General features: G+C 35.6%; 2 protein-coding genes and 1 pseudogene across 4 annotated transcripts; 1 reads left to right on the top strand and 2 right to left on the bottom strand.

Moving 5' to 3' along the window:
* Positions 1 to 2889: 2889 nt before the first annotated feature.
* Positions 2890 to 3874, bottom strand: LOC104237595 (AAA-ATPase At5g17760-like; annotated as a pseudogene).
* A 1831-nt stretch (positions 3875 to 5705) lies between these two features.
* LOC104237593 (uncharacterized protein At2g34160) lies at positions 5706 to 9390 on the top strand. Its single transcript, XM_009791769.2, has 6 exons — positions 5706 to 5836; positions 6114 to 6368; positions 7631 to 7679; positions 7958 to 8020; positions 8787 to 8851; positions 8941 to 9390. Exons 2-6 carry the CDS (start codon positions 6186 to 6188, stop codon positions 9073 to 9075), a joined length of 495 nt encoding a protein of 164 aa, XP_009790071.1. The 5' UTR covers positions 5706 to 5836; positions 6114 to 6185; the 3' UTR covers positions 9076 to 9390.
* A 484-nt stretch (positions 9391 to 9874) lies between these two features.
* On the bottom strand, positions 9875 to 16166 carry LOC104237594 (myosin-binding protein 1). 3 transcript variants are annotated; one of them, XM_009791772.2, is made up of 4 exons: positions 15986 to 16166; positions 13981 to 15092; positions 12194 to 13664; positions 9875 to 10180 (listed from the first exon to the last, which is right to left on the bottom strand). In XM_009791772.2, exons 2-3 carry the CDS (start codon positions 15035 to 15037, stop codon positions 12196 to 12198), a joined length of 2526 nt encoding a protein of 841 aa, XP_009790074.1. In that variant the 5' UTR covers positions 15038 to 15092; positions 15986 to 16166; the 3' UTR covers positions 9875 to 10180; positions 12194 to 12195. The 3 variants fall into 3 exon arrangements, with proteins under 3 accessions (XP_009790074.1, XP_009790073.1, XP_009790072.1); XM_009791771.2 differs by lacking the exon at positions 15986 to 16166 and adding an exon at positions 15224 to 15840 and having other exon boundaries at positions 12194 to 13661; XM_009791770.2 differs by lacking the exon at positions 15986 to 16166 and adding an exon at positions 15224 to 15838.
* Between the last annotated feature and the right edge of the window lie 491 nt (positions 16167 to 16657).

Below are 16657 nucleotides of genomic sequence, written 5' to 3' on the forward strand. Positions count from 1 at the left end.
CATAAAAATAGTCTTCTTTGCCCTTAGATCCAATTTTGACTCTATCACATGATAATATGCAGTTGAGCCAAACACGTGCAAAGAGTCATAATCTACAGCAGACTTTCCATACCATTTTTCAAATGGTGTCTTGCCATCAATAGCAGCAGATGGTAAGGGATTAATGAGGTGACATGCATATGTAACTGCCTCAACCCAAAATTCTTTGCCCAAGCCAGCATTGGACAACATACACCGTACCTTCTCCAGCAAGGTCCGGTTCATACGTTCTGCCACTCCATTCTGTTGTGGTGTATGTCTGACAGTGAAGTATCAGACGATGCCATCATTTTTACAGACCTTATTAAAATGATCATTTTTGTATTCACCTCCATTGTCTATGCGAATACACTTGATCCTCCTGCCTGTTTGATTCTCCACCGTCATTTTCCATTTGAGAAAAATTTCCAACACTTCATCTTTGCTCTTCATTGTATACACACACACTCTTCGGGAAAAATCATCAACAAATGTTACAAAATAGTGCTTCCCACCCAATGAAGGTGTTTTGGAAGGACCCCAAACATCAGAGTGTACATAATCTAATATGCCTTTAGTATTATGGATTGCTGTACCAAATTTAACTCTTGTCTATTTCCCTTTGACACAATGCTCGCAAAACTCCAAGTTGCAAACTTTTACTCTTAACAATCCTTGATATGATAAAGTTTTCAAGGATTTTCCTCCAGCATGTCCCAAGCGCATGTGCCATAGCCTGGTTGCTTCTGCCTCTTTTTCGTCACTGGATGTTACTGTCCCTATCCCAATAACTGTACTACTGCAATAACGGTACATGTTATTGTTCTTCTGATTGGCCTTAATTACCACTAGTGCACCGGAGCATACTCTCATCACTCCATTTTCTGCAATGATTTTGAATCCTTTTAATTCTAGGGCTCCCACAGAGATGAGATTTTTCTTCAAACCCGGTATATATCGAACATTTGTTAATGTTTCTGATCATTCCATCATGGTTCCTTAATCGTATTGAACCAATGTCATATGAGGTAAGAGGGCTGTTATCCGCTCTGTGGACGACTCCATATTCCCCTTCTTGAAAATCCACGAACCAGTCCCTGTTGGGACACATATGATAGCTACAAACTGAGTCCATCAACCATATGTCTGATGATGTTGATGGCTCTGTTGTAACTAATGAGAAGTTTGAATCATCACCATCAGCTACATTTGAATCCATAATGGCCTTTCCATTGTTATGTTTGGCCTTATTCTTCAACTTCGGACAGTCTTTCTTCCAGTGCCTCTTTTCTCGACAAAAGACACATTTATCTTTGTTGGGTCTAGATCTTGACTTGGATCTTCCTTTCTTTGTCCTCGTTTGATTTTGAGGACGACCCCTCACAACCAGTGTTTCTCCTTCTCCGCCCTTCTGTTTTTCTCCCTTTCTTTGTTCATAGCTGTACAAAGCTGAACAAACTTTTCTGAGAGAAATTTCGTCATTCCCATGGAGTAGAGTAGTTTCAAGGTGTTCGTACTCATCAGGAAGTGACCCCAACAACATCAAGGCCAAGTCACCATCATCAAAAGTTACATCCATATTTTGCAAATCTGTGACCAACTTATTGAAACTGGTGATATGTTCATTCATCGTGGTACCAGGAACATAGGTGAAGCGAAACAGTCTCTTCTTCATGTACAATTTATTTTGACTGTTTTTCTTCAAATATTTGTCCTCCAGTGCTTTCCATAATTTACTTGTAGAAGTTTTCTTTGTGTATGGATATTTCTGCTCTCTAGCAAGGTATGATCGAATAGTACCGCAAGCAATACATTTGATAATTCTCCAATCTTCTTCTCCAATAACATCTGATCTTTTTTCTTCAGTGGCAAGATCTAGCCCTTGTTGAAAAAGGACATCTAGAACCTCGCCTTGCCACATCCCAAAATGTCCCGACCCGTCAAAAATTTCTACTGCAAATTTTGCATTTGACACAATTCTTGTTATAAGCGAAGATGCCAATGATGACATATTATTGACACTTGATGTAGATTCTTCTTGTTTATTGTCTCCCATCTTTGACACAAATATTATTTAATAGCTGACGACACAAATCATGATTATTTCCTTTCTGGTGTGGAAGATCAGACTAAGCTGCAACCATAGAGCATACTCAGACAGAACCTTGACTAAGTTACCAAGATAAATCTTTTCTGATGTGGAAGATCAGACTATGCTGCAACCACAGAGCATACTTGGACAGTACCTTGGCTCTGATACCAATTGTTGCGGAAATCAAATGTATATAGTGTGAATGAGTCACAACTACTATACCAAAAATTATGACAACCACTAAATAATAAATAAGACAATAAAAGGAACACCAGAATTTACGAGGTTCGTCCAATTTTGCCTACTTCCTCGGACACAACCAATATTTTATTCCACTCCAAAAATACAAGTGAAAAATGCCTTAAGAAGATAAGAAGACAAATGAGAGGTGTATTTAAATCCTAAACATTAGGCCTCCTTTTATAGGGAAATATTTTCCCCCAAATGAAATCATCCACCGATGTGGGACAATTTCTTTTGTCAATCAACATTTGGATCACCTGTGTACTCGCTTTAATTATCCTTCTCTATATCTGGATTATGATTATCCGTGCGGTAATTGGTATTTAAAATAAAATTTTCACCGTAATTTTTTTCTTGAAAAATATAATATATTTTCTAAGTAATGTTTGGGTCGACATAACCAAGTGTCATGCAGAAGTTAACAAAACAAACTTTAAACGACGATAAATAAGACAACAAAGAAAAATATACTAAAAGAGACATAACAACTTAATATGGTTTGATCAATTAAATTACTCTATGTTATACTCAAAGATTTACCCCTTTGTTGTAGCATCATCAGTTGTCTCCTCATCAGCATTACTAATCCTTTTACTCTTGAGAAAATTGACAAGACCTGAAAGACAAACATCAACATCTTCACTCTTCGTAAGTTCCTCAGCAACCTCAGCAGGGGTAACTTGAACACTTTCAATCAACTCTTGAATTTCTTGAAAACACTCATAATTATTCAAATCATAAATTTCCAAATAATTAGCTGCCAACACCTTAAAACTTTCAATTGCCAGGTAAGACATGTGAATATGCATGTCCATTCGTCCAGGTCGCAGCAGAGCTGGATCAAACTTCTCCTTGTGATTCGTCGTAAATATAATAACCCTCTCATCTCCAATACTCGACCATAGCCCATCTATGAAATTTAGTAATCCACCAAGTGTACGCCTATCTTGATCTCGTGAACGAGAATGACCATATTCTGCGCGATTTTCTAGCAAATCCACGCTACAATCAATGTCTTCAATGACAAGTATAGACCTATTTTGGTGCTGATCAACAACCTTCTCAAATCCGCGTCGCTCCTTATGTTAGAAAACTCTAAATCATAAATGTCAAATTTTAGATAGTTAGCAATTGCTGCAATCAAACTTGATTTCCCTGTCCCTGGCGGTCCATACAATAAATATCCTCTTTTCATACTCTCCTATAAAAATCTTTCCTCTTTAAAAACCTATCAAGATCCTTAATTATGGATTTCTTTAGTGTTGGTTCTAATGCTAGTGTATCAAAAGTTGAAGGGTGCTCAAGATTAACTGAATCCCAAGGTTTGGAATTATAAGTAAGAATATTGGCTAGAGAATGCAACTTAACAACTTTTTCCTCATGAGACATGTCTTTGGCTTTGTTGAGTACAAAAGGCATGTAACAGTTCATGATTTTGTTCTTGTACTGCTTGTTAAAGCTTAGCTCAAAGTAATGTTTCTCGTTAGGAAATATACCAGTATCATATTCATCTTTTGTCATGGTCTTTTTCTCAGCATCGTGAACAAACCTCCAAACCAATTCAATTCCTTCAAAGGTTTTCCCACAATTGCCGAATTTGACGTTCACTTTCGGGTCTTTAGGCCTTTTGCTAACGTTGAAACATTGAAATTCGGGGCTGAATTTGGCTGACAAGTAGATTTCAGCAGCGGCATAGACTTCGTTAGTAACTACGCCTTCTTTTTTTTTCAATAGCAAGAGTTATGTCTTATGAATGAGGACGAAAATAAGTAAGGATTTTGGAGATAATGTAGTTCTGGATTTGAAGAGGAATAACTTGATTTAGAATTGTCTTAAAAAGGGTGATTGTAGCAGACAATGAGGCATAGGCCTGGAATATTGACGAGACTGAAGGCATTCTCATCATCTTTCCACAAAAGTTAAGAACTTCGTAATACTTGGATGAGCCCTGCTATATGAACTATTTATACTGAGTACTTTTGTTTTTTTAACTACAATTCCTATTGCAAAAGGGAGTGAATTTTCCTTTTTACACAAGAAAAGAGAAATTTTCCTTTTTAGAACATGTCACATTTTTTTCAAAACGGAACAAAACGTTGCTTCTCTAACCAAAAAAAAGAACCGATTTTTGCCTAAAAAGAAACTAAGCCAATTAAGTCAGTTTTTTTATCGGTTCAATTTATGCTGAGTTTTTTTTCGATTTTCTCTCAGTTTTTCTTGAATATGAGACATACGCTGCCAAGTACATATTCCGCCGACTTCATTCCAACATAACACTATCAAATCAATTACTCTTTGTAAAAATATGTTATTTAGCAAGATATATCGATGATAATTATATTGAATTAATAATGATGGATAATTTAAGGGTACATTACTCAGATGGTCACTAAACTATCCGAAATTATCTACCAAAGTCATCTTTCTTTCGTTTGTAACAGCGAAGTCACTTAACTATGCCTATAACACTCAGAAAGTCATTCAACCAGATTTATCAAACTTTCGCCAAATACCTATTTTACCGCTAAATTATCAACTTTTATCTTTTGCTTTTTCTTTCTTTCCTTTTTTGCTTTTTTAATATTATGGTTTTTCTCTTTTTAATTAACATTATGGATTTACCTATAGAACAAAAATATTTTATTTAAAAATAACAAATAAAAAATATTTTCCTAGCATATATAATATTGAAATAAAAATAAAGTTGAGCATAATATTCAAGAATATGTAATGTATATTACAAAAATAACTTTATTTTAAATACTTTTCTATAGTACGTGCATGGAATATATATTTTAAATTTTTTATTTTCTTTCATTCTCAATTGTATAAATATATTTTGAGTTTTTTGTTAATATCAAAATTACTACTATGAATAAATTATTCTAATTAAATTTCTACTACGCTCAATATTTTATTATTCCAACATTATATATGCTTAAATACTATTTTAATTTTTTTAATTTATAAATAAAATTTATTTATTCTAAGGTCAGTCCATTATATAAATTAAAAAGAGAAAAAAATTGTTATATTAAAAAGCTAAAAAATAAAAAGAAGATAAAAGTTGATAATTTAGAGGATAAAATAGGTATTTGGTGATCAAAAATTTGAGAAATCAAGTTGAGTGACCTTCTGAGTACTATATGCATAGTTAAATGACTTTGTTGTTACAAACGAAAGAAAGATAGCTTTGGTACATAATTTCGGATAGTTGAGTGACCATTTGAGTAATTGAGTCATAATTTAATGACTCAATTAAAGACAAGTTTATTTTAACATGATTTAAATTCTTAGACTTAGCAAAATAAGTCGACTATAAATCAAACTTACATGTTTGTATTGAAAGAGAAAAATGAACGGAAAATATTAAATACCAAAAACATGATGAAGGTTTCCCAATATATCTGCAGACTAATAGCACTTACGTCAAGAATTTTTAATTAATCAATGGACAGTCTTCTTGATTCATATAATTCAATGGTAAGTATTGATCTCCTAAATACATTTATTTTTTTTTCAAATCAAAAATGTTTTGGATGACAAATAATGTTTAAATTGTCCCGAAGTAGAAGCAAAACCAGAGGAAATCACTGTTGTTGTTTCAATGCTTTAATAGCCAACCATTAATTTGTTACTTGTTTTCTCCTAATTGCCAATGGATGTTTACTTGGTCAAAACGACACGTACGGATATACAATAGGTTCCTATTGAATCGGGCCTGTCTAATGTTTCCATTATTTAACTGTCTTTGTACTAGTTTTCCAAGCTAGATTACAAATTCACGCTTTCCTGCACGTAGAATTTTACGTGAAAGAGGTAAAGAGAAATTATGACAACTGAAACAATGACACCGGCAGCAGCACCAACACCAGCTCAAGCACCAGCACCAGCACCAGCACCAGCACCAGCACCAGCACAAGCAGCCAACAACAATGAGGCACAGAAGAAGAGCAACAGAATTCAAGTGTCTAACACCAAAAAACCACTCTTCTTCTATGTCAACCTTGCAAAGGTATATGTTCTTTTTTTGCTTTATATAGCAGATCTAGACTAGACGCGCGAGTTTGATTTAACTATTGTGTCCAGAGGTGGAACCAAATGAGTTTTGAATTTTAAAACGACGATTTCTGACTGGATTCTATATTGTACATATTTAATGAATTTAAACACCAAATACACAGTTTGAGTAAAAGCGTATGCCTAATCTATGCAAAGTGGGTGCTCTATTCAGCAATACAGGATGTCCCTGCATAACTTCTTGAAGGATTTCCCAAACAATCGGCTCTTTTTCTCGAATTTTACTCTTAGCAACTCCTATGTTCGAAGCAAGATGTTGTCTAATTAGACCACGAATTACAAATGTCTGGAAAAGTTCTATTGCTATTTCACGAGGCAATCCACATCGATGTAATGAAAGTGAAGGACCCACGACAATGACAGAACGTCCTGAATAATCGACTCGTTTGCCAAGCAGAGTCTCACGAAATCTTCCCTCTTTGCCTTCAATTACATCAGAAAATGACTTGTAAACTTTATTATGACCGTCCCTCATTGGTTGTCCCCGGATTCCATTATCAAGAAGTGTATCCACGGCTTCTTGTACTAATTTCTCCTGACACATTACTAATTCTCCTGGCGTAGATCTACTTGTTGTTAATAGATCGGTAAGGGTATTGTTCCGATAGATAACTCTTCTATAGAGTTCATTAATATCTGAGCTCATTAGTTTACCCCCATCTATCTGAATGATCGGTCTCAACTCAGGAGGAAGAACTGGTAATAGACACAAAACCATCCATTCTGGCTCTATATTTGTTCGAATAAAATGCTTAGCCAATTCCACGCGTCTAACCAAAAAGTCCTTTCTTCTTCCAACTTTTCGATCTTCCCACTTGAAATAAGTAAAAAAATAATCGGACAAAGGATGTTTAATATATGTTATGTACCTCTAAAACCTAATATTTTATTTATATACGCAGTATAATTTTCCAACAAAGGGTGGTCAACTCACCACCCTAACCAAAGTGTGGCTTCGCCCTTGCATGTGATCCACTATTTTCTAAAAACAATTTCAATCGATGTCCTTGTTTTTATAAGGTAAATAATATCGACGTCTTATATCTTTTTTTATTTTCATCGTCAGAAATTAAAAAGAAAAAAAAAAAGAGCGATTTCTTGGAATCTATTTCTAGGGTATAATTTTTTTGAAAATCAGTTACTGATAGAATGCTAAGAATTAAACACTCATAAACTTCATTTACCAACTTTCTCCAGAGGTACATGCAGCAGCATACGGAGGTTGAGCTTTCTGCTTTGGGCATGGGTAATAAACTATCTTGAATCTCTATTTTGATTTTATTTATTTTTACATTGGTTCTTTTTTGTTAACTTGATATCTCCATCATAAAGCTACCATTTCTATTATAAATACAAAATGAAAATCCTTTTCCAATTTAAACCAAACTCAATAAACAACAAGAGGAGAAAAAGAATGATCGGGGATACTTTAGCCTAGTTTAGCACGATTATTTGCTTTCTAAAGTCGATTCAAATGTAAAATAGTTTCCTTTTGCTAATTTAGTTATTTTAAATTATGGACAGCGATCACTACGGTTGTCACAGTTGCTGAGATTTTGAAGAATGGTGGATTTGCCACAGAGAAGAGTAAGTAACTCTGATCCCATTAAGTACTTTTAGATCATGGTATTGATATGAACACTGAGCGTAAACAACAACACCAAACAAATAAAACAAACGACACTTTTAGATTTTAGGGGTCGTTTGGTAGGATGTATGCATTAGCTTTGATATTATTAATCCCGTGTTTGGTAGTGTTTTTCATTCTATCTATATTAGTTACTCCATATCCTATTCAATACTATTTTTATACATAGCAAATCATGGCATCTGCAATACTATAGTTTTTAATACATGGATAAATATGTATAAAGATTGAATTGCCCTTTCGAAACTTTTAATACACCAAACATAAGAAATGATGATAACATAACTAATCTCACCATTACAAATACACTATATTCAGTAGCCAGTACTATTCTTATACACCCTGCAAAATGACCCCTTAAGGTTAAATTGTTTGATGTGGTATAAACACGACCGTGAGTAAGTAATTTTCTCGTCTAACACATTACATAGTATCAACTTTCAAATAACATGACAAACTTTTTTAGCTTTTGAAAAGAGAACAAAAATGAAGCGTATAGAGATATTGGAGATCTGCGTTTCCTCCCAACTTGTTACCTATAGGTCACGGGTTCGAGCCGTAGAATCAGCCAATGATGCTTGCATCAGCGTAGGCTGCCTACATCACACCTGGGGTGCGGCCTTCCCGAATCCTGCATGAACGCTGGATGCTTTGTGCACCGGGCATTTCCTCTCAACTAATATAGTTCTCATGAATATGATGCAGAGGTTTTAACATCCACAGTTGGAATGAAAGATGAGGCCAAAGGTCGCATGGTTCAGAAAGCAAGAGTAAGCAAATTTTTTTCCTTTTAATCTCCCCTGTATAAATTGTATGTACTAACAATTTTCATAACTTTTCTGCATTTATGAATTTTCAGATTGAGATTGTGTTGACAAAGAGCGAAAAATTCGACAGGCTGATGACCCCAAACAATAATGGTGAGCGTGCAGTAGCACAAAATTCAGCAGCAACCAAGAATAACAGTGACAACAAGGAGCAAATCAAGAAGTAGAATTACTTCTTGGGTTAAATCTCATTCTTACTGTATCTCAGTCTAGATATGAGGATGCTATATTATTCTGCTATTATTTGTTATTATTAAGAGGCTATTATATTTTAAAAAAAATACAGAGTGACAGTAAAAGCAACCCACAACAAAGAGTGTTGTTTGTGAGTTGTGGCTTTTTAGGATTACTATTTGCCTCCCATAGAGTTTGTAACCATTTTGCAGTTTCCTTTTTCAAACTTGTATCTTCCAAAGATACAGCACATATATTATATGATTGCTGTTTTGTTTGTTTAGTTATCTTTGCACATTGCTTTCTGACATTTTGTTTGGATATTTTCTCCATTCTGTAGTTTTCTGTTTGTTTGCCGTTGCTTCTTTTCATCTTTTCTTTAGTCGAGGGTATGTCAAAAACAATCTCTTTGTCCGTCCATGGTAGGGGTAAAGTTTGCGTACACACTACCCTCCCCGGACCCCACTTGTGAGAATTCACTGGTTTGTTGTTGTTTTGAAGGGGAGACTTGGCGTAACTGGTAAAGTTGCTGCCATGTGACCAAAAGGTCACGGGTTCAAGTTGTGGCCTCTTGCAGAAATGCAAGGTAAGACTGCGTACAATAGATCCTTGTGGTCCGGCCCTTCTCCAGACCCCGCGCATTAGCGGGAGTTTAGTGCACCGGGCTGCCATTGTTGTTGTTTTTTAGTTTTCTGTTTGCAGCAGTAGGGGATTCTATTTTTTTCCATAGTTTTATAAAAGGAAAGTCATCCTGACTGAACAAATCTTTAAAAAAAACTATCAGGCTAGATAGAAACATAACCAAAACAAATTTTATCCCACAATTTCATTAATCCACTACATTAAAATTATGATCCTAGCTACTCTAGCAGAACTTTACATCAAATTATAGGACTCTTGAATTTCAACTTGACAACCAATCTTTACTCAAACCAATGTAGTAATGAAGCAAAAAAGGGGAAATCAGTGGAAAAAAACATATCGCACAATGCTAAATTGCTGCTTGAAGCCTTCTACAAATGGGAGAAAGCATGTTCACAGTTCACCCAAAAACTGTACACTTCATGCTCTAGGAGAAAGAGCCATCTTTAAATTAATCTGCAAAGAATTCAAAATGAATCTGTCAAATAGAAATCCTTTGCAGCCCCTAAAGCAGGGTTAAATGAATAAGAAATAAAAGCATAAACGCAGAAATGGTGCACGAAACTAAAAGAGAATTCAACTGATATCCAAAGTGGATTTGGAGTGGAGAACTTCAAACAGATTGCAGTTAAACTTCTGTTTATGACTACGTGTCCTAAGTCACAGTCTTTGTCAATAACAACATGCAAAATCACTGGTTGAAGAGGGCAGTGGCTTGCAATTACCAAAACTCGATACATCAAAATTTCCATGGTCCGAGATTTCAGGAAAGGCAGTCTTACCATGACCAGGAAGACTAGTTTCAAAGAAAACAGATTAATAGCTATCTCCAAACATTGATGACACTAGTATCAGCAGAAAATGACTATAAGTAGAGCATAACATAACAGGTGAAATGTTCACCATGTCATGCATCTTGAATGTGAAATAAGGCCGATGGAAAATGATTTATCAAACAGTGTTTGTTGTCCATCTGATTAAAAGGTGTTTTTTCAAGGATAATATTTATATCAAGAGGAAAACACACGGGCTCTTATGAGCACACAAGCATTTGAACTGCAACTCTCTCTACTCCAACTCCTTATTAACCCTCCCATGCCTCCATCTCAACTCTAATACCACTATCACATTAGAGCAGGCTATAAAGGTACAAACTCTAACGGTTTGAAAGATGTTATTATGAGAGATTGGGAGCAGCTGTTGATACTTTGATCGGACCAGAGGAAGAATACAAGAAACATGGCAAAAGCTTGAGAGATGGATGATATATTGATTCTAGAGAGAGGAAATATTGTGGAACTTAAGATAAATAAATGCTTGACTCTGGATCCGATGGGAAACTGCAAGGGCATATTAAAATGAATTTAGGAAATCAATAAATCACGCATATTGCAAATTAAACTATTTTGATACATAACCTGATATAAGTGGGATTCTTTGTGCCAAACTTGGCATCATAAAGAAAGACTCAAAAGACTAACTTTTTCATAACTTCCAGATGTTCAATGAGAGGACATAACCCAAATCAATGACCTCGATTTGCCACAAGGGCTTTGGTTCAACAGAAAAGGAAGTGATGGCAAGAAGTGTGGTAGGAGTACATCACAAGTTCAAGGCCTGGAGGGTGAAACAAGTATGGTGTTCAAGTGGAAAATGGCCGAATAGGCAGGCCTATAATCCACTGATTTCAAAAGCTGAAAAAAGCAGAATTCTCGGTTATGAAAGAAAGTACATATTCCGAATTATAAATGGAAAAAGAAGAATTCATTTGATACTGCAGTTCTTAGGAAGATGAAGCAATAGCAGTTTTACTAAATTATTTGCAAGAATTCTTGGATTACTTTAGAGAACTTGAACCTGTTGGCGCCATCACAACTGTTGGCTAAATACTTTAATTGGAAATTTTATCACATGGGTTACTTAGAGAAATATCCAAGAACAGTTCTTCTAGCATATTTGACTATTGACTCCCTCACTAGTCTCCTACCCCATAACATACTTAACATAATACATTTTAGACAAATATTAGCTATTAGCACTTCATCTCTCCTGCTGTTGGAGCCTGAAGTTTATCATTAGTAAACCTTCCAAATGTTATTTCACCAAAAAAAAAAAAAAATTATAACTGCTATCTCTTTAATGATCTCTTAAGCTAATCAAACAAAAACCCAAAAAAAGAAGGAATAACATATGTCATAAAACCAACATGCAATGCATACGGCATAGTAATCCATTTTCACCTCCATAATATAAGATTTTCTAAGAGAACAGAGAAAAGGAAAGACAAGCCTCAAGGTAAAATGGGTGCTTCTAATTGAAAGTCAAGTTGCATACTAACCTAAATTAAAATATTGAAAAGCTAATTATCACACAAGAAAATTGAACTTCCATAAACCCTAAGATAAACCAACTTCCAAGAAGGAATTAGACAAATGTCTCGAGGAGAGATGAAATTCATAAGGTGATCACCTTTATTTACTCGCAAGATCACCATTTGTTCTGTCCCAAACAAAATGCAACTGTCGCAAGTGACCAGCTATCTCCTTAATGAATCGATGCCCCTCATCTCCATTCCTCAGTGAGTTGATGGAGTGCTCAAGAAAGCAGTGTTCTGTTTCAAGTGCATTCAGCCTGCTGCTCAAAACTGATAACTCATTTTTCAAAGTCTCTAACTCAGAATCTCCATCAGCGCACTGCCTATATTTGCTCTCATATGGAAACTTGCAAGTAGATACTTCTACACCAGAAAGGCTTGTGTCGACGGTTGGCTCTAGGCGAACATTTTCCTCTATTTCACCATTACTTCTAGAAGACTCGCTATTGTCCAATTCTTTCGGATTACCCACTTCAACCCATTCTTCTGTTGAAAACTCGCTGTTCACATTAGCAGACTCCTGAATAGCCTCATGCTTAGAGAACAAATGGAGCCTTTCTTCCAATTTGTTCAAACAAAACATAATTTGCTGTCTTTCACTTTCAAAATCAAGTATCAGACTCCTCTTATATATGTTCTCCTCTCCAGAGGACATTCCATATTTGCTGGTGGGTATATCAGCATTCACGTCAGGAAATGATGAACAGCCTTCACTGCAATTAGTATAAGCTTGCTTAGCATTATTTGAATCATAACTTGCCTCAAGTGCATCATCAAATAGAGCCATGTTCCCAAGTTTCTTCTTGTAAAGTTCAAGTTCAGCTTCTAAATCTTGAATCTCTTTCTCCTTCTGTGCAAGAAGATCATTTGCTTTCTGCAGTGCTTCATTGTCGTATTCAGCTTGTTCTTCGAGCACTCTTAGGCATTGCAGGGCTTCCATGTTCAGTGCTGCCTTCTCCTCTTGTAATCTTGTAATCATTGCCATTGCCTGATTTGCAGCAACTGAGGACGCATTTCTCTCTTCCTCCAACTCCTTATAGAGAGCAGCCATTAGTTTTCTATCATACTCCACCTGTCGTTTTAAACGATCAGACACACTCTCACCTTCAATTTCACTCACAGCGCTTCCTTCCAGAGATAAACCAGATTCATTTCTCTCAAGCGAGATCCTTTTATGAAGTATCTGCATTCCAATAAAGTTAGAAGCTTCAGAAGTTCTAATTTCCTCACCATTTACAGACACCCGAGGACTCATCTCACTCAATATAGTATCAGTAACACGAGGAGAAGACAGTTGCGTAAGTAAGACCTTCAGATCTTCACTCATTCGTGTAGAATCCTTGAATGACATCTGCTCCAAAAACTTTCCGGATAATTGCCTTGATCTATTGCCAACAGCCAACTTATAAGCATCACCTAGATCAAATGAACCAGCTGTTTGTAAACTAATCTCATTTGTCTCTGGTTTAGAATCCAATTCTGCTCCACTCTTCGGGATCTCATCACTTCTTGTCCGAGAGACTTCCCCACGAACTTTGACAACTTGGTTGACCATCTCCGCAGCTGCTGTAAATTCAAAGCAAGATACTAATAAATACGAACAACAATGAGGTAAAACATAATAAAAGATGAAAATACAAGAAAAGTGGTAGTTTGAAAATCAAAAATGGAAAAATGTGAATTCCATTAGTAATTTCTTTTTCTTTATCTTCTTCCTATTTGGAAGTTAAAAGGCAAGCAACTGCCAGTTTAGGACAGCAACAATTCAAGAAAATACACACTTTAATGCATTTTGACCTTAGATAAGAAACAAAGAGAAATAGAGGACTCACTTATATGGGTAACAAAAAAGAGAAATGGAACAATAAGGAAGCTGACTTACAGGTCTCTCTAGCTACATCAACAAGATTTTCATTGACAATGGACAAAGGGGTGGCTTCATCAAAAGTTATAAGCTCAGCTGGGGCAGATGCATCAGTCTTCTGTTCAGCTTCCTGCCAGTTGAGTTCCTGTAATCCATGCTCAACTGCTGCAGCAGATGTCATATTAGAAGGGAAATCTCTACATCTGAAATCAATTTCTGCATCTAGAAGTGATGGTTCGGGCACTGAAGCTGAATGTACAAGTTTCTCAGTAGCAAGGTCATCAGTGAAAGTAAAAGTCTGAGGTTCCGGATGCAAACATCTATCTAAAGAATCATTTATAGAATTGTCCCTTGCACGGATTAGAGACCTAGCACTATCACCATCTGAGTGTGCAGCTTCTGATTCAGAATCAGAGCTAACCTTAACCTTTTTATATTCCAAATGAGGCAAAGGATCATAGACTGAAACAGATGGCTCATTTCCAATCTCCTTAGTTTCAGATAAAGGCGCATCAAGTTGAGCTGCATCAGCGCACAAAGATGTAAACTTGAACAATTTTTGGGAATATCCTCTGGAAACACATTCCTCTTTACAACAATAACATTTTATTTTTCCTGCGGAACAACTGGTTTTCTCCTCGAGTAAAGGATCCTTATCAGCAAGGTGAGAATCTGCCCCAAGTTTTCCAACCAGCAATCTATAGGTTTCGGCATTCGACTTATTTACTGTAGCAAATGAGAACAGGCAACTCTCACACATCCCATGAACATCAACCAGGTTATTGTGAGAATGACAAAGAACTAATGAAGATATCTTCAACTTATGATTGGGGCATATTAAATCCCAGTAAAATCCAGCTTTTTCCTTGCCAAGCACATGATCCAGCCTCGAGCAAAGCAAACATGGAACTTGTAATTGGCAATACTGAGCAAACTTTGTAACTAAGTAGGCGAAAGCACCGTCCATAAACAGAAAAATCATGAGCAACCATTCAAGAAATGCTGTAGTTAAAGCTGCTGTTATACTAAAAGGACCTTTAGTTTTTCCTTTACTAAAAGTCTCCTTTACATCCATTTTCAAGAAATTTGTGCAATGGCAGAATGATAATTGAACACTACTAAGGGGCAACCTGAAACATAGCAATAAAAGGATATGTCAAGCGAACGCAAACAGACTTTAAATGCAGGTGATTCAATTCAATTACACAAAAAGGAAATTCAGCATTTCCCAGATGGAGGAAAAACCAAGTCTGAAGTATACATTATATTAGATGTGCATGTCACGTATCACTATTCATACAGCTGCAGCAAAAGGGGAGTCTTGGCGTAACTGGTAAAGTTGTTATCATGTGACCGGGAGGTCACGGGTTCTAGCCATGGAAACAACCTCTTGAAGAAATACGGTGTAAGGTACAATAGGCCCTTGTGGTCCGGCCCTTCCCCGAACCCCGCACATAGCGGGAGCTTAATGCATCGGGCTGCCCTTCTATACAGCTGCAGCATAAAGTCAATAATCTGCTTCCACATATCATATTTTTCCCCCATAGTTATTCCATCTAAAATCACCATATGTAACTTTTCCTCTTATTTTTACTTGTTACAGACTTTCCAAACCAAACAGGATCAACTAAAAGCTTCTATTGGGGTTTATACTTATTAGCAAATAAATAAACAAAGAGATCAACCTGCAGATTGAAATTCTAATATATCCATAAAAGGAAACTTAATTGATCAAATGAATCCAGCTCAAAACCCCAGTTCTACAAGATAAAAAAAATCATAAACAGAATTTGCCACAGACATCAAAATAGAAACTCAAGAAACAGTCCAAGAGAATCATGTTAGAAAAAAAAGAGAGACTTTTTCCAAGAATTTAATCACCAATATAAGAAACCATAAAATAAAAAATAAAAAAAGAGCCAAAGCAACTGCAACTTCAAGGCAAAAAGAAAAGGGAAAGCAGCAGAAATGATTACCAAATGAAACAGTGCTAATTGTATGGATAAAAGAAACAGAAAAATACCTCAAGAGGACAGTCCTTTTTCCCTTAAAGAAAATTCCAAAGGTTTCAATCGCAAAAATGGAGATGATCAGACACAAAGTATAAAATATGTATATTATATATTTATACGGGGTACATGTACCTACAGTACTTAATACTTTAACTTAGAGTTTGAGCGTTTCTGTCAGATATGCACGTTGTTTTCAACACTCAAGTAAATGGACCAAACAAAGAGGAAGTAAAAGAACCAAAATATTGACCCAAAAAAAAAAAGTAAACCAAAATAACACAGACATCCCAAAACTATTTAAAATTCAATTTTAGTACTCATCTTTAAATGATTGGCAACTTTACTCTCTTTTCTTGCCTATTACACAATTCACTACTCCGTCTTGTCCACAATAAGTGATTTTTTGGCTGTTTTCACACAGATTAAAAAAATTAACCTTTTAACATTAATTAACAATAAAATTGACCATATTAACTTTTACTATCTCTTCACATAAACACTCTTAACACATACTCCAACACTATTTACTCCAAGAGCAATGAAGAAAAAAGTAATTAATTCATTTTTGAAATCTAAAAAAATCACTTACTTTATACCACAAAAAAAGTCAAAAAATTATTTATTGTGAACCGGAGGGTTTTCACTTGTCTGATTTGATTAAGAAAATAAGGGAGGAATAAGTT

This window comes from Nicotiana sylvestris, chromosome 1, assembly GCF_000393655.2.
Source record: "Nicotiana sylvestris chromosome 1, ASM39365v2, whole genome shotgun sequence".
Lineage (NCBI taxonomy): Eukaryota > Viridiplantae > Streptophyta > Magnoliopsida > Solanales > Solanaceae > Nicotiana > Nicotiana sylvestris.